Genomic DNA, 21,045 nt, shown 5'->3' on the forward strand with positions numbered 1-21,045 from the left:
AGACCTCATACATCATATTTTTGGCAAAACTCATAATGGAAGAAGAAACCCATAATCCAGCGGACTCCGACCTCGACCTCAGTTTCACCAGCTGTACCACCACCACCACCGACCGGACTTTCAGTGCCCGGAGCAGTCTTGCAAGAAGCAGCCTCACTCTCAGCTTCAACGAGTCCCGTCTTTCGTCCACTTCAAATCCCACTTCTTCATCCACCTCCATCCCCAACCTCCACCGTCGTGCCCACCGCCGACATGATCCCAACTGGGCTGCCATCAAAGCTGCCACCACGCTCTCCTCCGATGGAGCACTCCACCTCCGCCACCTCAAGCTCCTCCGCCTAGTCGGGTCCGGAAACCTCGGCCGCGTCTTCCTCTGCCGTCTCCGTGACTACGATCACGCTAACTTCGCCCTTAAGGTCGTCGATCGAGACTCCCTCACGTCTAAAAAACTCTCCCATGTCCAGACCGAGGCCGAAATCCTTTCCTCCCTCGACCACCCTTTTCTCCCTACGCTCTATGCCCATTTGGAAGTCTCCCACTACACTTGCCTCCTGATTGATTACTGTCCTAACGGTGATCTACATTCCTTGCTCCGCAAGCAACCGAATAACCGGCTACCCGTTGATGCGGTCAGGTTCTACGCAGCTGAAGTATTAGTAGCCCTTGAATACTTGCACGCACTCGGGATTGTTTATCGTGATTTGAAGCCAGAAAACATTCTAATCCGCGAAAATGGCCATATCATGTTATCCGATTTTGATTTATGTTTTAAATCTGATATTTCACCAAAATTGGAAAGTAGGACCCACGTTAATCCGGGAACCACCAGGAAACGCCATAGAAGAAGAACATGCAATTGTTTCGATGGACGACATCAACGGCAAGAAACGGTTATGGAATTCGTCGCGGAGCCAACGACGGCGTTTTCGAGATCCTGCGTTGGGACGCATGAATATTTGGCTCCAGAGCTAGTTAGTGGAAGCGGCCACGGTAACGGAGTGGACTGGTGGGCGTTTGGGGTGTTGATATACGAGCTTTTGAGCGGTACGACACCGTTCAAAGGTGGCAGTAAAGAGTCAACCCTGCGCAATATAGCGTCGACCAAAGGGGTGAGGTTTTACGTGGACGAGAGAGAGAGGGAGGAGGCAGGAATGGCTGAGGCAAGGGACTTGATAGAGAGGTTGTTGGTGAAGGATCCGCGGAAGAGGCTAGGGTGCGCCAGGGGTGCGACGGATATTAAACGGCACCCGTTTTTTCACGGAGTTAAGTGGCCGTTGATCCGGGCATACCGGCCGCCGGAGCTACGTGGGCTGGCGGTGAAGAGGAGTAAGAGTAAACCGCACGCGAGTCACGTGAGCGGACTGTCATCCTCCCCTAGAAGGCGGCGTTGCTGGTGGAAGAGGCTGTGTAATTATATGAGGATTAAGGGGTCTAAGTACAGTTTAAAGTCTAATCAGAACTATTACTGTTATGTGAATAATAAGGTTAGAAAATGTGTTTGAGATGATGGATCATTAGTACTCTTTTGTTGCTTCAAATCTTACAATTTTTTTTTTTAATTCTTGTCTGTTTTTTAGGATTTTTTAGATATACTTTGAACTTGTTTTGTCAAAGTACGGGGGTGAGAGAATAGATGAGTTTTGTTGGAGATGAGATTTCTTGAGTTAGTTCAGAGATTTGTAAATGAAAGTGTACGTACACTAATGAATAAACGTTCGATGTTCATCATCTAGCACTTCTTGCCTTTATTCTTTTCTTCTGAAAAAAAAAGAAGGTAATTTCATAGTTAATCTTTTGGCCTTCTTTCTTTTTATAAATTGGTTTTGCAAAGTTTAGCACTCTTATGTTTGAGTTGATCGTGCGAGACAATTGATATTAGATCTAATTACTCTTATGCACTTGGTAAATCTCAATTCCACAAGTAGGTTGATATCATTACCAGGGCATACTTGCCCTCTTATAAATTTATTCTAAAGATCTCAATTACCTAATATTGAAAAATCTTGCAATAGCTCGTTGCTTGATCAATAGGGATAATTTCAGAAACCTCCCTGAAATTTTTAAGAACTGCAGCCATCTCTCTTGAGGTTTGAGAAACCACATAAACCTCCGCTAGAAAGTATGTTTTGGTAACAAATACAAAAAGTCTAATGAATATCCTATTTTGCCCCTATTTGATTTACAAAACAAATTGAATGATAAAAGAAATCAAGTATTAGCATTACTTGTTAAGTAAAAAATTTTAAGATAGTTCTTTATAGTAAAATTTAGGCCATGTTTTAAGGCATTATTTTTTAATGTTTGGATTTCTTTTTCTTTTTCTTTTTCTTTTTCTAAGTAAGCCGTGAAGAAACTATTTTTAACAAATGCATCCCTGCTAGTCGACTATTTATAAAACTAAGAAAGAAGTCCATTCAAATGATCTAAGAATTGATCAATATAATGTATTAAGTGAAATGAGGTTAGCGTTTTTGGATAAAAAAATATTTGCAAAATATAGTTTTCTTTTTCTCTTTACACTCACTTTTACATAGGATTTGGAGAGTTGTCAAAACTATTATAGTCTGTTCATAACATCAAGAGAGGTAAGTGTAATTTTTTAAACCTGAAGGGAGGTGGCCTAGGCTGCAATTGTTAGAAGCCTAGGGGAGGTTTATGAAATTACGCCTCATTAATATCCTTGGGCCATCAACCAATTTACAGTCTTTTGCTGCTTGTTATCAATTTCATGCCCTTTTTTTTGTGCGTGTATTTTTTCTTTATGTGCAAGTTTACACATTCATGCGGATTTTAGCGGAACCATGTTTGAAAGACGTTGGAGATGTAATTCATGTGGAATGCCCAATTCTGTACTAGATTTAAATGAAACGTATTACAGGGCATGTGGAAGAAACATCAAACATGATGGATCATCAACTTACCCAAAACAAATGAAAAAAAAAAAAAAGAATTCTCATCTTCACTGAAGCAACTAGCAGGAAAGAGAGGAGGGTTTGACTTTCAATAAACCAATAGTCAAGAATATGATCAAGCTAAGTTGTAGATTCGTAACAATATCCAGATTTTTTTACTTCTCAGTACTAAACAAGTTTAGCTGGAAATTTTTTTCTTCCGAGACAGCTGTACACTGAAAAAAGAACATGACCATAAGTTTCATAGGGAATAAAAATATTGTCAACTTGCATACCTGCAGTTTCTCCAGAAAAATTACTCCAGCTTAAGGGTTAAGGCCAATTACACTTATTATTTAATTGATAGTATAAATTTAGTGGATTTGGGTCAAAACTACTTGTTTCATTCAGAGAGCCAGATGATGATATATTCTGGGATGGTATATTATGGGCTCATCCTGGACTGGCCCATCATTAGAATTGGACTAAATTGGACGAGTAGACATTCTAATGCCAATTTTGGTGTAAGATATATATATTTTTTTAATTTACGAAAGTAATTAGTTATTTCCCAAGAAGAAAGAGATGAAACAATATAGTAGTAATAAGGAACAAATAGAAATTTCATCTGGTAGCCTGGTCAGAAGATTCAAATACGATGAGATTATAAGAAGCGCATTTGTCATAATATGTAAACCACTACTACTACTACTAATCATGCTATAATATGCATTCACACGGAGGAAATTGATGCATTGCATGCAACAATAAGGCTGTTGTAGCTCTAATATATAGAAGAGTTTTTATTCATTCACAGGTAGCTTAGATTTTGATAATGTCTAAGGATTCATGTCGCGGGACGTGGGATTGAGAGCTCGTGGAGGGGAAGTGGGATTTGAGCCTTCATTTGCATCACAGTAGCCAAGAAGAATGTCACTTTCTTCAGAATTGATGCCAACAGAGCCAAGCATGGATGGCCAACAATGGTGTTCAATGGTTCTTATTGCATTGCAGCAGCTTGGACCAAGGTATGTTTCCCCATTGAGGAAGAAGAGAACAACTTCACCGGTGCAGGATTGAAGCTCAAACAATGAGTCCCAGCAAGTAGATGTGCCGTCTTCGTCTAGTTTTAGCCTCTCCCACAGGGTTGACGATTTGGGCTTAAGTTCCCTGGAAATGACTGTGAGTGATGAAAAAGAAAAGACTAGGAAAGCTAATAACAGGAGTCTGGAAGTGTATGCCATTGTTTTTTTTTTTGGCCCCTTGGGTTAGAAATGGGGAAGAAAGAAGCAGAGAAAGCAGTACATTATTGGACGAGGAGGTGAGGATTTATATAGCAGTACTGAATGGAGGTGAGGAAGCGACAGGGAATTTACGCAGGAGAAGATTGGAAGTCAGAAGTTTAACACAAACTGATGTTACCATTGAATGAAAGGAAGCCGAATCATTACATCTGCATATATATGATCATCCTATGAAGACGTAATTGAATTAGACAGAGGTCTTGAAAAGGTTTCTGAGTGTAACTGAAGATGAGTTAATGGTTATTCGTTCTAATCATTACATTAATGGTAATAATTTGAAGTGATCTTGGATCCGGGAAAGCAGCATAAATTGTTACTTGCACGAAAGATGCATCTCTTTAAATTCACAGGGGCAAATCGATATACATATTTGCATTTTGTTCGTCCTTTTTTCTTTTCTTGAATAGGACATGAGATTGAGAAACATGAGATTTTTGTCATTGAATGTGAACATCTTTTTTTACATGTTAGGAATCATATGCCATTCAAATGATTGATACGTATTAACTTGCCTCGACATACTGATGCCTAATAAAAATAAACAAATAAAAACCCAGGAGTACAAAATCTGCATCTCCTATTCTCCTAGGATGAAGCAGAACTCATGGCTCATTAAAACCTGCAAAATGTACAGTAGATACTCAATGTTATTCCAACCTCCTGATAACACATTTATCACCATTGGCACTGATACAAAGTAGGCAAGCCAAGTTGAGGACTAATGGGCATAATGCACAAACATATGAGATGAGAGGATTTAGCTACCTTTATAAGAGCCATCCTCGTTCAAGGGAGTTTCCGATGTTGGAGATGATGGTGAATTGCTCGCATTCTCCCTAGCATCAATCAGCATGGCTACGACTTCTCGCATTGTTGGTCTGCTGAGAGGAGAGATACTGGTACAGAACAATGCGATCTTAAGAACAAGAGCTATCTCTTCACTTGTCCTCCTTACACTGAGGTCTAGCCGTTTGTCATACACTTCTGAAATTTGTACAACTTTATGAATTGATCGTTTTACCCAAGTGACCAAATCGCCTCCTTGATCAAGAGGTTGAACAGGAGACTTCCCAGTGATTAGTTCCAATAAAACAACTCCAAAGCTATAGATATCAGATTTCTCTGTAACTTTCAGTGTGTAAGCATATTCTGCAATGAAGAGAAAAGCCACAGATATTCCTCAGTGTCCAAAAGAAAAATTAGCAACGATAGAACTTCTTACAGCTTAATGTTATGCTCGACACAACATCTTTTTTATCAGACATGAAGTTTATTACAGATGTTCATTTTTTTCAGAAAATGCCCAGGGTGAAATACTGATGCTTGTCCAAGACCATTACTAGAATAGAGGAAGTATCAGCACTACATTAAGCTATAATCGAATCACAAGGAAGAAAGCATCAGAATCACTTGTAGTATTCTTACCAGGAGCAATATAGCCATATGAGCCAGCAACAGCAGACATGGACTTTGAGTAGGATAAGTCAATTAACTTTGCCAAGCCAAAATCTCCCACATGTGCCTGGAACAACTCATCAAGGAGAATGTTGTTTGATTTTATATCTCTGTGAATGATCTGGGGCTTACAATCATAATGAAGATAGCATAAACCTTCAGCTGCTCCAAGAGCAATTTTGTAGCGCGCATTCCAGTCCAGCAAACAACTTCTGTTGCCACGCAAAAGCTCTCCTAGACTTCCATTTTCCATGTACTCATACAAGAGAAGATTGGAATCCTGATGATAACAGAAGCCATAAAGCTTTACAATGTTCCTGTGCCTAATCTTGCCAAGAGTTGATACTTCAGCATGAAAGCTATTGTCCGAACTAGGTGCTTCTCCACGGCCTCTCAGCTTTTTAACAGCAATGACCTCACCATCAGCCATTACGGCCTTGTAGACTGTGCCACAGGCTCCACTTCCTATCACTGCACTGTCTGAGAAGTTGCCGGTAGCATCCACAATGTCCTGATATGTGAAACCTTCTTTTGGAAAGTAATAGTTTTCTAAGACTTCAGGTCTTACTTGATCTTCAAGTGAGATAAAGGAAGGTTTTTGGTGCTTTATAACCCAACAAAGAGAGAGAATGAAAGTCAAAGAGATCAATCCAACAATAGCGCAGACAATGCTAACCAATTTTTCCTTGGAAGAACCTTGCTTCAACCAGCTCAATTTTGGGGTTGATGAGGTATTAGTAGCTGGATGACAATGATATGAACCCAGTCCGCATAAACCTTCATTTCCAGCAAAATTGCTTGGGTCCATCTTCTGGAAAGCAGGGGTGTTTGGTATTATCCCAACCAGGTTGTTGTTGGAGAGGTTGCAGACAGTGAGACTCATTAAGCCTCCTATTGCACTGGGAATTTCACCAGAAAGCTGATTGTCATTGAGATAGAGCGATTCAAGCATCTGCAAGCTCCCCAGATTGACAGGAATGGTGCCATTGAGCATATTATGACTAAGGTTGAGGGATATCTGAAGAGCAGTAAGCTTACCAAGCTCAACAGGAATATTCCCGGAAAAGAAGTTGCCCCCAATTTCTAGTTCAGTAAGTCGTATTAGGCCTCCTAAACTACTTGGGATTAATCCATTAAGTTTATTATCTGACAGCTTGAGCCGTTCCAAATTTGTCAGCATTCCAAGTTTTTCTGGAAGATATCCTATGAAAAAGTTCCCACTAAGGTCAAGCCTCTGAAGTTTAACACAATTTCCCAATTCATGAGGAACGCCCCCAGAGAGTCGATTAGAAGAGACGTTGAATGCAACAAGCTTCACAAGTTTACCGATCTCAGAGGGGATATTTCCAAAGAAATAGTTGCCTGACAAGAGCAACCTTTCTAAATTCGTTAGATTGCCTACTTCTGGGGGTATGAATCCTGAAAACCTGTTATGAAAGAGCTCAAGAGCCGAAAGATTCTGAAGTTTGGACAATTCAATCGAAAGGCTTCCAGTGAGCAGATTGTCTCCCAACATGAGTGTCTCCAGAGATCTGCAAGTTTTTAGGCCATGTGGAATGTTTCCAGACAAATTATTTGACCCAAGGCTAAGAAACATCATTGTGTGGTACCTGCAAAGCTGTGCTGGTATGCTGCCTACAAGATTGTTCATGGACATGTCAACAACTTGAAGCCTGCTATTTAGTCCAAGTAACGGAGGAATGATCCCTTCAAGATGATTGTCGAAAAGCTGTAAATTCTCCAAGCTCTGCAGGTTTTGAAGCTCTACAGGGATAGTTCCAGTCAAATTATTTATTGACAAATCTAATTTACTGAGCTGCTTCAACTGTCCTAGCTCCCTCGGAATATCTCCTTGTAAGAGATTTTCGAAAAGATGAAGCAACCAAAGATTCGGAATTTGTCCCAACTCCTTTGGGATGAAGCCAGTCAAGTCATTTTCAGAAAGATCAATCTCAGATGCACTTGAACAATTCCCCAATTCTCTTGGGATTGTCCCATTTATCTGGTTTGTGTATACGTATAATCTTTTCAGGTGAGATAACTTCCCCAGCTCTTTAGGGAGGGAGCCAATGAATGCATTTTCATGCAAAGCAAGTAATTCTAACCTACTAAAATTCCCAACTTCAGGAGGAATCTCACCATAAAAAAGATTCTTCCAGAGAATCAAGCTGTTAAGATTGACAAGCTTTTGAAGCTCAACTGGAAAAGAACCTTCCAGCTGGTTTTCAGCCAGTCCAAGGACTTCCAAGCTCTCACATTCATTAATTTCTGCTGGAATTGGACCCGACAGATAATTTCGACCTGCCCTTATGATCCTAAGCTTTTTCAATCTGCCAATGGATGGTGGAATTATTCCAGTAAGATTGTTACTGTAAACTACAAGCTCTTCAATTGAAGACATATTTCCAATTTCCTCTTGGACTTCTCCGAAAATGTAATTCTCACACAGATAAAGCTCCCTGAGGGATGTAATGTTGTAAAGCTGGGCTGGAATTTTGCTGTGGAGCCTATTTGTACAGAGGTCTAAAATCTCAAGACTACGACAGATTGCAAAATCAGCAGGAATGGGACCGGAAATGAAGTTTGTAGATACATTGAACTCAGTTAAGTAAGGAAGCTTACAAATGCTTGAAGATAGAGTACCGGACAAGTTCAGGCGACTGAGATTTATGGAAGTCACCCTATATTCATCAGTACAGCCTATACCAGTCCAGTTACAGGGATTGGAATCCAAACCATCCCAGCTTTGCAGATTGCCACTGGGGTCTGTAAGGAAACTTTTGAACTCCAAGAGAATTGATCCCTCTTCATTCACAGATTGAATAGAGATGACCATGCAGCTACAGAGCAAGAATAGTAGCAAATGCTTTTGAATTTCAAAAATCCAACTGTTCTCCATTTTCAGTGGAAAAAAGCAAGAAAGGTCACGTGCTGGAAAGCAAAAATGAAAAATTAGAAGGCCTGCAGAAAGATCAAATTGCACTTGCCCGATGATCCTGCAGCATTGTCTATTCACAAGGGACTAACAAGAAGTGTATGGAAGAAAGATACACTCACTGATATTAATCGAAAGAATCTAAAAGAATCCTGAGTAAGGGAATTATTGTTCACTTCAATCTCTAATTTAAGATGAGTCTAACAAATTAGATAGACAACTTGGGTTGTTGAGGATGATAAGTAGCAGATAAGCAAAGCCAGACAATCTGAACGGAGAAAGACAATCGAGTAACAGTCGAAGTGCTACAGAGGCCTAAAGACAAAAGCCTGATTGCATAAAGAAAGCTTTTATTAAGGACTCTGCAACACGATACAGAGGATCAAAATGCTCAAATGTGTCTTAGCCATGACCCTTCAATTTCAATATTAGTTCAACCAATGGACCGCAAAGGACCAGCATACGGGGCAAAAAACTAGAAGAAGGGCCCTGTTCTAATGGGAATTTGATTTTAGTTCAAGCGTGAATAGCAATGATGATACTGATGAGCAATAGAAAGAAAAGGATAAGGCGTAGGAGAGAAAGAGCATGGCCTAGAGAGTAGAGGGTGGGGGAAAATAATGCATTTCTTTTCTTTCCGTGACTGATTGATGAGGCAAGAAGCAAGAGATGGACCGTGAAGGTCACGATCCAAACGAGAGAAAGATAAAAGAGTCAACGGAAACTTTACAGTTGTGAGTACATGAATGTGCATGCGAGTGAGTGCTGTTGGTGGTTTGCTGCAGAAATTGCACAGCCACTTGCTTCTAATCTCCTTCTTCTTCTTCTTCTTGCACTCATGATCATCATTTTTTTTCTTGTGTAAGGTTTGAAAATTTTGATGCTTTAGTGGGGTGGAAACTGGATTGGACTTTGTACCATGTATGTGTACTAACTCGGGACAAAGATTGAGATTTGTCATGGGAATTCTCGGATCATGATCTCAGGCCACATTGCTTCTTGGCCTAACAATATGGGAAAATTTTCAATTGCCAATTAGGATTCTGGTATATTCGGTATCCTCTCTTTTCACCACCCCTTTTTTTTTTTTCGGGTCTTGTCTCGTTTCTTTTACCTGTAACAATTTACTACTAGTGTGGAATGTCATGATTTGAAGATAGACTTCAAAGAGGAGATGAGACCATAGTGGAGGGATGAATTGGAATCTCTAGCACCTGCCTACTTTTAATATCAATGGGTTTGGCAAACCTTGGAAAACTATCTGCAATCTCCTTCTAGAGCACAGAATTTTTTGGCAGATGACCAAAATGAAATGACATCAACCATCTAATCTTGAGGACTGTTGGCTTGGCTACCAAAAGTTGATTTTTTTTTTTGTTTGGTTGCGGACTGTTTTCATTTAAGGTGCCTATATTTGACTGAATCACTAAAGATTGGTGTTCATGTTTAGTTGTTTACTCATGTTCCTGTTGCCTTATCGGTAAAACCATATGGACACCAATCCATTCATATTTCCACTAACTCTCTGTCGGCCGTGGACAATAAAATTGGACTAGCATTCTTTTTCTTTTTATATTTAGATGTACAGAGAATACAAATTTCACTCTAATTTGGAAATGAAAAAAAAAACTTAAAAAAATAGTTGAAACAATTAAATGGACTTTTCCCTTAGAGGCACTGTTTTTAGGTTCGTATTTGATGTGAACTTATCGAGGTAAAATTTATAAGATTAATCTTTTATATACTAATAATGTATACACCGTCTAATTTAGGTGTATGATAATTAATTACAATTTGAATTTAAAATCTAATCTTTTTTATATATGACATGCATTCTACCCTAATAATATGTACACTGTCAATATATAAAACATTAATTCAAATTCATAAGCTGTCGAGAGTTAAATGAATGAATCAAAGTTACACCCATAAACCAAGTATAGTATAGTATGACACCTTTAGGCTTTAGAAAAGAAAGTTCACACATTTTTATGTAAGAACCTAGAATAGTTTGCAAATAAATTTATTTAACTACCCATTTTATATAGGTTCCTCTAATGTTTAGAGCAAAATTAATTTTCAGAGAAGTAAAGACGAGCGACTTTTACAAATGGGATAATTTCACAAACCTCCCCTGAGGTTTCTGACACTTGCACTGAGACCCCTCCAGGTTTTAAAAATTACACCTAGCTCCCCTGGCAGATTATTGGGGCCCAAATCTGACATGCAGAGCACTGAAATCACCTATTTGTCCTCAGAGGATACATTTGCACTGACGTTAACTACCTACACAAATGCATTTTGAGATTTCTAATTATGTTTAACCAGAATAACAGAAATTTAATGTGTAATGAAGGTGATTAAAAAATGATTACTCCTAGGCGCCAATAGAAGATGTAATTTGGCGCCAATTTCTGATGATAAGTGATGTGACTAGGCTGATTGAACATGTCTTATATAACATGTCTTATAATTTGGCGCCAATTTGGCAGATAACATGTCTTATATCTAAATGCTAAGAAACGGGACAATGAAGAAGGCAATGGAACTGGTGTGAAGCTGTCTTCATCTGGTGGAAGTTAAGCTTCTTAGAAGCAGAAATTGAGGTACCAATTTTCATTTTCAGATATGCAGTACTATAATCTCTTCCGCTGTGATGAATCAGTTTGTTAAAAAAGTGCATGTTATCTGTTAAGGTATTAATCTTGATCAGTAGATGTGTCAAGAAACTAAAGATGTTTGTTGCTTCATGCAGTACTGTAAGTAAAGATGTTTCTTGAAATTTCATGCACGATGGATGCATGGAAGATGTTTTCTGGAAATTTCATTAACTTCTATTAAAAATGTGCATGAATGTATTAGCAAATATTGACTGTTTTGCTTGATCAGTAGTTTCTGTAATGCTGAAGTACGTTGATATGTAGTGAGATGTATGCTGATGTGTTTCTGGAAATTATATGTGTTTATGTAAGAATGTAAAGGCAGGAAGCATGCACTTTTATTTAATCACTACTTTGCATCCAAATCTGAAAATGTAGGATGGGGAGTATTGCTGCTGCATATGACATTGTTGTTCACTGTAATGCAAACAAAATCAGGATTCCAAATGTTGATCCAAGTGGCTACTCGTACATTAACTTGTTGTTTGATGTAACTGAAAAGGCACTGAGCAAGATAAGTGGGAATGTTAACATGATTATGCAGATGAGATGTGAAATTCCTGGAAAAAATTGCACGATGGATGTTAATGATGATTATTCTGTTAGTGAGATGTTCAAAATACATCAATCTAAGCCAGTGATTAACTTGCATGTCTCTGATATGGAAATTATCCCTGTTGATGAAGAGAATAACTTAGTAAATCCGACTACTGTGAACATGCAAGATACTCTGGTTATTAGTAAACAGAATAAGAAGACAGTAGCTATAGATGTTGATATCTCAGATGATCAGTATGGAGATTCTAGCTCTGATTCTTCATGGAGACACAATCCGTATAGTGACAATGAGGATGAATTAGTTCTGGATAGGGTCTCAAATAATGATAGTGAAGAAAGTGATACTAATTTTTTTGATTTTGAAGACAATGAAATGGAAATTGTGGTGCCTGATTCTGAAAGTGAGGAAGGGGATAATTCTAGGAGACAGTTAATAAGATCAAAGATGTGGATTTACAATCTTAAAGATGACATAGAATTTGAGAAGGGTCAATTATTCACCAATGTGGATGCATTTAGAGCTGTCTTAAAAGATTATGTTATTCAAAAAGGTTTTCCACTTCTGAGATTGAAAAATGAGAGATCGAGAGTGACTGCTATATGCAATGCTGAGGGATGCCAGTGGAGAATACATGCATCACCAGTGGCTGATAATATAACTTTTCAGATTAAAAGTTACCAATCACAGCACACTTGTATGATGGATAAACACTGTGCTGAAGCCACTTCTGATTGGATGGCCAAGAAGCTGGTTGGTGTCATGAGAGATCATCCTAATATGACCAGCAAAGGTGTAGAGGCAGAGTTGAGAAAGTATGGTGTGAAGCCAAGTAAAATGCAGATTTTCAGAGCTAAGAACAAAGCACTTAATGAAATAGAAGGCACACATGCTGAATCTTATTCTAAACTCCCCTCATATGCTGAACTGTTAAGGAACAATAATCCCAATAGCATTTGTAAAATATATTATGATAGGCCAAATCTGTTAATAGAGCCTAAATTTCTGAGAATATTCATTAGCTTTAGAGCTCAAAAGCTGGGATTCCTAGAAGGTTGTAGACCTTTTGTGGGATTTGATGGATGTTTCTTGAAGGGTCCATTTGGAGGTGTGCTTCTCACAGCGGTTGCTTTGGATGCAAACAACAGCATTTTTCCAATAGCATTTGCTGTAATTGAATGAAAGAACAAGGATACTTGGAGGTGGTTCTTCTATTACTTTCAAGAGTTCTTTGGACCATTAGACAACAACATCCCTTTAACTTTCATGAGTGATAGGCAGAAGGGACTGAATCTTGCTTATGAGGAGATATTTCCTGATGCAACTGGTAGGCATTGTTGTAGGCATATATGTAGTAATTTCAAGTCTCAATTTCCAGGAATATTACTTAGAAGTTTCTTTTGGAAGGCAGCAAAAAGTTATGATGTTGTTGGCTATAATGAAGCAATGGCAAGTATTAAAGATATTAACATTGCTGCTTGGAGATATCTGGACAAAATTCCAAGAAGTTCCTGGTGTAGGCATGTCTTCTCATCTGAACTTAAGTGTGATCATGTAACAAATAATTTCACTGAATCCTTTAATAATTGGGTTGGTGATCTTAGAGGAAAGCCTATACTGACATTAGTGGATGGTTTGAGGAGAAAGTTCATGAAAAAGTTGCACAAGAGGTACCAGAAAGGTTGCACTTTGACTGCTAATATCACTCCCAAGATTGTTGAGAAACTCACACAGATTAGCCAAGCATCAAGAAAATGTGAGATGCATATGGCTAGTGAAGATACATTCGAGATTGGTGATGGTGACAGAAGCTACATAGTTAATCTTAGCAAAAGAATCTGTGATTGTGGTGCTTTTCAGATATCTGGAATTCCATGTAAACATGCAGCATTGGGAATTATTTACAGGAGAGAAAAATTGGAACATTACTGTGAAGCCTGGTTCACGAGGGACATGTATTTGAAGGCATACTCAGAAATGATTCATCCTATTCCTGATGTGAAAAGGTGGCCTGTGATGCCTGATTTACTCCCAAAAACTGTGTTGCCACCTCCTTTGCGAAGAGCTCCTGGTAGGCCAAGAGTAAATCGAAGAAGGGAAGCTGATGAGGGAGCTTCCTCTTCACAACCAAAAAGGAGCAGCACTCTCAAGTGTGGCAATTGTGGAGCTTTTGGTCATAATAAGAGGACCTGCAAAGGACAACCTGTGCACAGAACGACTGCAAACAAAACCACAGCTGAACTGGTAGTTTCTCATTTTATCACTGAACTGCATCATCTTACATTGATTTTTGTTATGTGCTACTCATTTGAAGTTGTTATCACAGATGACAAATAGGAGAGGTAGGCCAGGCAGAGGAATGGCCAGCACAGGCTTATCAGGAGCTGTACTTTGGGTATTCTGCTGCTAGTTTTATGTTTCATTTCTTATCTATTACAATTATATATGTGAAAAGGTTTCCAGGGACTCACAAGTGCTCTCATTTCACAGGATTATGCAGAAGGAGCAGTACCTATAGTTCACTCCAGTCAAGGGAGCAATCATAGTCCTACTGGTCATAATGGAGGTGTTAACGTGCAGAATAATTGTCAAACTACTGCTGCAGGTTCTAACAGAAAGGTAATAACTTGTATATTATAGCTTGTGTAAGAGAATAACAAGTTCTGTGATCTAATTTTTGCTCATTTGAACTTGATTTTCATCCTATTATGTTTACAGAGAGGAAGGCCTGCTTCAAACAATCCTTCTACTTCAACAGTCAGAGGTGCTGGTAGGACCAAAAGTACTAGAATGTACTCCAATCCTCAGGTTCCAGTTCATTCGACTTCTGACATAGCTGAAAATGCTACATCTGTCAGCATGAATGCACCACCAAATATGAACTCCAATAGCATTAGCAGTACCAGCATTTTCAGTAATTGGTTTTGAGTTGCCAGTTCAGACTAGTTAGCATGTAATGATTAGTTTAGCTTCTTTTGAATTCGATGCTGCTATTTGGAAATGTACCAGAAGTTAGGACTGCTGAAATATTTTGTTAATGGGAGCTCACACTCTTTTACACTATTAGTGGTGCAATCCTCACCATCTATTCTAGAAACTGTCTTGGTAGATGGTGTTTTGTAATTCTGGATTGCATTGATGGAAATGTTATATGTTCTGTTGGCCAGAAAAGTTGCATTTTAGCATGTGTAATGTAACTGCTGCTATTGTTCAGTTGCTATTGATCAAATTAGCATACTGGTGCTATTCCCTTTCACATACAATGACTGTAAACTACTGCATACATGGATTTTACATTAGTTTATGTAGCATTCTAACTGACATAGCTGGATAACTTTTATTTGGCTTTCACCACAAAAGGCATACTACAACTGCTACATTGTTGCAGCAGATTTACATGAATTCAGGAGCTGATTGATTTTACTATTTGAATGAAAATATATATAGCTAACAGTAGCATATTGGTGATGAGCAGCACGTTTCCTAAGACACTTTGAGCTGGCAATTGTCGTTGCAATTCCACATTAGGTTCAGATTGCCTTTCTGAAATGCCAAGCACTCTAGCTCTGCTAATATCCCTTTCCCTGTTTGTGTCTTGGTTGCTTCTTCTGCTATTAACTTCTTCTTCTTCTCCTCCATCATACCATTTGAAATATCTGCATTTTGAGCAGCAGAAATACAATTTGTCTGGATTCTTTTCGCTCTCTGATATCTTCACTGTGGCCCTGCGATTGCAGTAGTAATATCTATTCTTAATATTGAAAGTTGTTGATGAATTCCAAAATTCTGTTGGTTGGGTTGAAGAGGCCATGGAATCTGCTAAATGTTTTCAGCTTAGCCTTCTGTGACTGCTACTCATAGTCTTTTGGCTCTTGAGGATAAAATGTGCTTTCCAAATTTGCATGAAAAAATTTGGCTTGAAAAGGCCATGGAATCTGCTATTGAGGATGTTTATATGCACAATCTTTTCCAAATTTTTGGCCGTTGGAAGATTGCATCAGACCGTTGCCTATTCCTGTGCATCAGACCGTTGCCTACTGAAGAGTGCTTGGTGTAACAAAAGAACTTTTCCTAAATTGCATTTATACCCCTTCAACTTTGATAATCATGTCTACCTTGTTATCAACTACCAATCTTGTATTAATAAGTTCCATTGAGGGCATTCATGGAATATAATTATCAACTCTGTCATGACAGGAATATTGGATTGCTAATTGGACTGAATTGTTACCAAAATATGAAAAGCAAGGGAGCTAGGTGTAATTTTTAAAACCTGGAGGGATCTCAGTGCAAGTGTCAGAAACCTCAGGGGAGGTTTGTGAAATTATCCCTTTACAAATAGCACAACGCTGCAAGGATGGGCCGTTATTTAATATGCGCTAACCCACTCGGAGTCAACAAATTAATATTTACAATTGGGCCAGTACTTGTTTCAAAAGAACAGAACGTTGAATTGGGCCAGGCGTCAGCCACGCCAAGACGACAGTGCACGACAATTGAAATAGACGGTACCTTTTTATTCCCATGCAAAGCCGCTCTCATCAAAACTCCAAGAAATCCTCCTTGAATAAAAGAAAGAATTCGTTGAGGTTATCCTCTTCTTTTTTTTCTTTTTTGGTTTTGCCTTTTGAATTTATTCAAATGCTTATGTTTTTTCAAGAGTAAATTTTCATGGTTTTGTGATTGAGCGATGACATCATAAACTTGTTCAAGATCCAGAATTCCTTGAGCTTCTTTTAATTGTTTAGACTTGCTCTATCACTAGTTGCCTAGCCATCTTTATAATGTAGTATTAGTTTTTCTTTTTTGCATCCTCATCTGATTCATGCAAAAAGGATTAATGGGTATATGTTCCTCTTGGGTGTTGGTACAAAAATCTGGGTATTCGATTCTGCGTTCCCTGTTTGTTGAATAAGCAAATTTAGTCAACCATTTGGTGGTACAACATCCATAGGACTTAAAAGTGGGAAGAAATGCTGCCTCTTCAATTTGTATGGCAGCTTTGGTCAGTCATTTCTTTTGTTTGCAGTAGTTGACTTCATGTTCCCGCTGGTGACAAATAATCCTGCTAGTTTTGCAATCTTTAATCAGATACTTTTTTTTTTTTTTGGCAGAATGCAAAATATGTTGAAAAAAAATCCAAACAATGCTAACAAGAATGGGGATGTAATTTGATCAAACTTGAGTCGTGCTAAATAGCACTGTTCGAAAAAGCTATTTTAAAAGATTGAAATATTTTTTCAAAATTAAACGAGCCCTCTTCTTATAAACAAGAAGGAAAAACAGGAATAGCGGATAAATTAGCAACAAAGGAGAAGAGAGAGTAGAGAGGAGGAGGTGGAAAGAATGAACTACCAAAAAAGTTCAACCGGAGATACCGTGGGAGGAGTAAAATATAGAAGTTCACCAAGGTTGAAATGGTATAATCACAGAGCAAAAAGATTGAATTGGTGGTTACAATTATCATGACATGGATTAGCAGCCTACCCACCAATTGACTGTAACCAAGAAATTTGAATAGAATTTGGAACAAGTTCATTGCAACCAAAATTAATCATAATGATTAAAGCAATTGGGAGCTAGTAAAATGATGGACTTGTTTGGAACCTTAGTTTTTTTGCAAGTTTATATGCTACTAGTTTTTTAACAACTTTTGCTACAGGAACTTCAAAAAACTTCTCAAAATTTTTTACTTACATATTTCAAAATACCAAAAAAAAAAAAATATTCCCTTCCTTTTTCTCCTTCTTCCTTCCCCACCCCAACCCACTACCACCTCCGGCGCCGGAACCGACACCGATCACCTCTTCCGGTGCCGGTCTTCCTTTTTTTTTTTTCCTTTCTCCCTCTCCCCCTCTTCCTCCCCCGCCATCTTCCCCCTTTACCCGATTTGATCCTCCCCTTTTTTTTTCTCCCTCTCCCTTTCCCCCAGTCCTCCCCCCACCACTCTTCCCCTTCCCCTCTGGCCGATCTGGTAGCAAGACCAGATCGCACCAGATTGCTCAACGGAAAGCTGAGTTGTACTGATATGAACTTTGGCAGCGGCTTTTTTTTTTTTTTTTTTGAAACTTAGGGTGAGGGTGGCGGGGAGGGGGAGGAGAAAGGGAGAGGGAAAATTGCAAAAAAAAAAAATTTTTTTGACTACCTGATCTGTGCGGCAAGAGGAGGAGAGGAGAGGGGAGGAACACGGGAGGGAAAATTAGAAGCAGGTGAAGCAGTTTCTGTTGCTCCTCCATCGCTGGTAGGTGAAGGTATTTCAGGCAAGGGAAGGGGGAGGGGAAAGGGCAGAGGGGAGGAGAGGGGGAGAGGGAGAGAGAAGAGGTGGCGGGTAGGAGGTGGGGAGAGAAAATGCAAAAAAAAAAAAAAAAATTCTATTGCAGACTGTTTGTGCTGCAGTTTCGGGAGAGGAACAGGGGAAGGGAGAAGAAGCGGGAAGTGAGGAAAGAAAAGAAAAAAAAATGAAAAGGAAAAAAAGTTTTTTAATCTTACAAAAATTATTCTAAAGTGATCTACAGTAAAATTTTAGACAAATTTTTAAAAAATTCAGGTTCCAAACGGGCCGATATTTTAGCCTCCCAAACCCAATTTTCTTCTTTTTTTTTTTTCATTTCTAAATTCTAGACATATCCATTAAAATACTATTTCCTAATATAGTTTTCTATAATATCACGCCATAGACACTTCTCAACTATTAAAATATTTCAAAAGTTCTTTAAAAAATCAGGGAAAATATATAAACTACAATAACGATAACAGCAATCAAATCAAATTGGATTAGTAAAATGCAAACTTTCGTCTGATCACACGATCCGCAACTAGACGTTGCGCCCTCGGCCTTCATTGAGATCTGGGCCAATTGCCAATGAAATGCTTCCTTTGGGCTTGATTGGGCTCTCCGGTCTTGGCCTATTTCCAATGAAATTTAGGTTTTTAAAAGTTTTTGCTTACGAAACAAGCAAGTTGGCCTGGTCCAATAGTCTTCTTCACTGTCTCTTCTTCCTCCCCTTGCCTCGCTCCTCCTCTGTTTCCAACTTTCCACCACCACATGCCCCCCCCGGCGGCCGGGGCCCCTGTATGTTTCCCGACCTTCACTTCCCTACTGCTTCTCCCTTTCACGATCGTCTACCATTCTGTACTTGAATAAAATTGGCCCTTTTTCTTAGTGTTTGTTTGGTGCAGATCTTTTAAGGAAATTCCTGTTAATTTTTTATCCCTGTGTGAACCCGGTCAAACTTGCTATTTCGTTTTAAAAACGGTAAGACCTTGTCCGCTGTGGTATGGTTCCGCTCGTGATTACCACCTGTTCGATGATATTGATGAATGTCCATGCGTGTTGTATATGACGTGATGATCATGTGCATGAATTTGTATGAAAGTTTTTTGTTGATACTCTGAGCAATTTTGGATGAATTAGGATGCTTTTGAACCTTTAAAGTGTCCAAAATGAAAACTTGGTGTAAAAAGCTTAAGGGGTCAAAGTGGAATAAATACTTCCTTTTCTCAAGCAGGGTTGGATGCTTTATAGATTAATATTCTGGTTGTGGGAAGAACGGGCCTTTTGTTACGGCTTAAACATGGTCAGTAACCGCAGTTTTAGATTGTGGTTATCTATTTTGCTGTTGGGTTGTAATCAGAAGTTGTGATGTTCTCTGTAATCTGTATACCAAAGAAAAGATTTTTGTGGCTTTTGGATAGAAAAGAGAAGCTTTTGTTGCCTCGTGGGGTGCTTTGGCCGTTTGCTCTTGCTATTTTCTTAGTGGAAATTGGAACAGGATTATGAGACCAGGATCAAGAAATTTATGATCAAAAGTACATTTCAGCTCCAGTTGGTGTTGTGGTATAAGATGAACTTTCGTTTCAGGTAATTCCTTTGGTTTACCAGCATGTCGATGATAACTGGAAGTGGAAGTAGGATCACCATCCCTGCACCAGAAATACCACCAAGTCATGCTATTTTCTCAGGTAATCTATGTCGCAAATTTATCCAGTTGGTGTCAATTCTTCTTCTTGTTATCATTACAAAGTTTCTGTTAACATCAACCCAAATTGTTGTGTTTTGGAATGCTAAAGTTCAGTTGTACTAAAATGTGATATTTATGCAATGGTTGAATCTTTAATGGGGTATGGTTAGGGAAACAATTGCGACTGATTTTGTCGAATAACCTTTGATGCTTTCTTGTAGCAAAAATCAAGCGTCAGTCCAAGAAGAAAAATCAGTTAAACTTTATCAAGACATTGGACTGTAAAACATTGCAGATGTGCGCCGCAGCACGCGAACCGTTTGGTGAAGCAAGATCCATGAGACATAAAAATCAGAGAAAGTCGGCCTCAATGATCTTTCAATCATCTTTGGTAAGTTTGCTGTAACAAATTCGTCTTGTTTATCCTTACCGGATGGTACTAGAGCTTAATTAAATGTTGCCATGCTGCATTGCTTTCAGTTTTCCAATTTTTCTGTCGCATGTTAATAATCACATAATAGTAATCCCGCCAGTTTATTTTTCTTAGTTCTGCCATGAATTTCTTTTGCAGGCTGCAAGATGTGTTGCCATACAAGCTCTAGCCAGTGTAGAAAGACATTCAACACTTACGATGCCTCGAATTAAAGGTAATATTCATAATTGTATTTCATCTTGTGGATTTTTGTTGCTTAATCTTTTATGCATATGCTCGCTGCCAGCTCTGTTTCACCCAATTACAAGATTTTAATTAGGCATAGGAAGTTTTGCATTTGCTTCTAGATATGTACTATATTTACGTGGCTATGCATCAGGTGATATAATGGCACCGAAGCTCAGTGACAATGGCCCTAGAGTTCCTCCAGGAGGTGGTGGAGGTCCTGGAAGAGGTGGCGGAGGAGGCAGTGGTGGAAATGGTGGAGGAGGATATTGGTATTTATATGGTGGATTCTTTCTTCTTCTGTTTCTTGCTTTTCTTTCATATCTGAAAGATCATGAGGAGCCAGGAATGTAGTTAGGAAAGGGTACAGTAGAAATTGATAGTTTGGTTTAACTACAATGGTTTACAATAGCTAGGAAAGGTCTTCTCTTATTTCCTTACAATGGTTTAACTACATCAGTTAAACTTGCCCTTTTTATTTTTTTGGCCTTCTTGAGCCACAATGTTAGGCAGAAAAAGGGAAATTTTTTGATCAAGCGAGATCAACTTTTGAAGCATGGTTGATTTTGCATCATATTACAGTGTTAGAATTTGTGCTGCTGTATTTCTACCTCAATATGCATTA

General features: G+C 38.8%; 5 protein-coding genes across 6 annotated transcripts; 3 read left to right on the forward strand and 2 right to left on the reverse strand.

Annotated features, from left to right (window-relative positions):
• Positions 1 to 35: 35 nt before the first annotated feature.
• On the forward strand, positions 36 to 1,728 carry LOC113772071 (serine/threonine-protein kinase WAG1-like). The gene has a single exon (XM_027316608.1). The coding sequence runs from the start codon at positions 36 to 38 to the stop codon at positions 1,500 to 1,502; it is 1,467 nt and encodes a 488-aa protein (XP_027172409.1). The 3' UTR covers positions 1,503 to 1,728.
• A 2,002-nt stretch (positions 1,729 to 3,730) lies between these two features.
• LOC113771877 (egg cell-secreted protein 1.1-like) lies at positions 3,731 to 4,135 on the reverse strand. The gene has a single exon (XM_027316425.1). It carries the CDS (start codon positions 4,133 to 4,135, stop codon positions 3,731 to 3,733), a length of 405 nt encoding a protein of 134 aa, XP_027172226.1.
• Positions 4,136 to 4,611: 476 nt separating this feature from the next.
• Positions 4,612 to 8,839, reverse strand: LOC113772037 (leucine-rich repeat receptor-like serine/threonine-protein kinase At1g17230). The gene is made up of 3 exons (XM_027316576.1): positions 5,621 to 8,839; positions 4,961 to 5,344; positions 4,612 to 4,814 (listed from the first exon to the last, which is right to left on the reverse strand). Exons 1-3 carry the CDS (start codon positions 8,547 to 8,549, stop codon positions 4,798 to 4,800), a joined length of 3,330 nt encoding a protein of 1,109 aa, XP_027172377.1. The 5' UTR covers positions 8,550 to 8,839; the 3' UTR covers positions 4,612 to 4,797.
• Positions 8,840 to 11,624: 2,785 nt separating this feature from the next.
• LOC113771878 lies at positions 11,625 to 12,983 on the forward strand. The gene has a single exon (XM_027316426.1). It carries the CDS (start codon positions 11,625 to 11,627, stop codon positions 12,981 to 12,983), a length of 1,359 nt encoding a protein of 452 aa, XP_027172227.1.
• Positions 12,984 to 18,791: 5,808 nt separating this feature from the next.
• LOC113772585 lies at positions 18,792 to 21,045 on the forward strand. Of its 2 annotated transcripts, none has more exons than XM_027317214.1 (5): positions 18,792 to 19,056; positions 19,663 to 19,763; positions 19,984 to 20,153; positions 20,334 to 20,409; positions 20,575 to 21,045. In XM_027317214.1, exons 2-5 carry the CDS (start codon positions 19,685 to 19,687, stop codon positions 20,772 to 20,774), a joined length of 525 nt encoding a protein of 174 aa, XP_027173015.1. In that variant the 5' UTR covers positions 18,792 to 19,056; positions 19,663 to 19,684; the 3' UTR covers positions 20,775 to 21,045. The 2 variants fall into 2 exon arrangements, with proteins under 2 accessions (XP_027173015.1, XP_027173016.1); XM_027317215.1 differs by having other exon boundaries at positions 18,812 to 18,873.

This window comes from Coffea eugenioides, chromosome 5, assembly GCF_003713205.1.
Source record: "Coffea eugenioides isolate CCC68of chromosome 5, Ceug_1.0, whole genome shotgun sequence".
Taxonomy (NCBI): domain Eukaryota; kingdom Viridiplantae; phylum Streptophyta; class Magnoliopsida; order Gentianales; family Rubiaceae; genus Coffea; species Coffea eugenioides.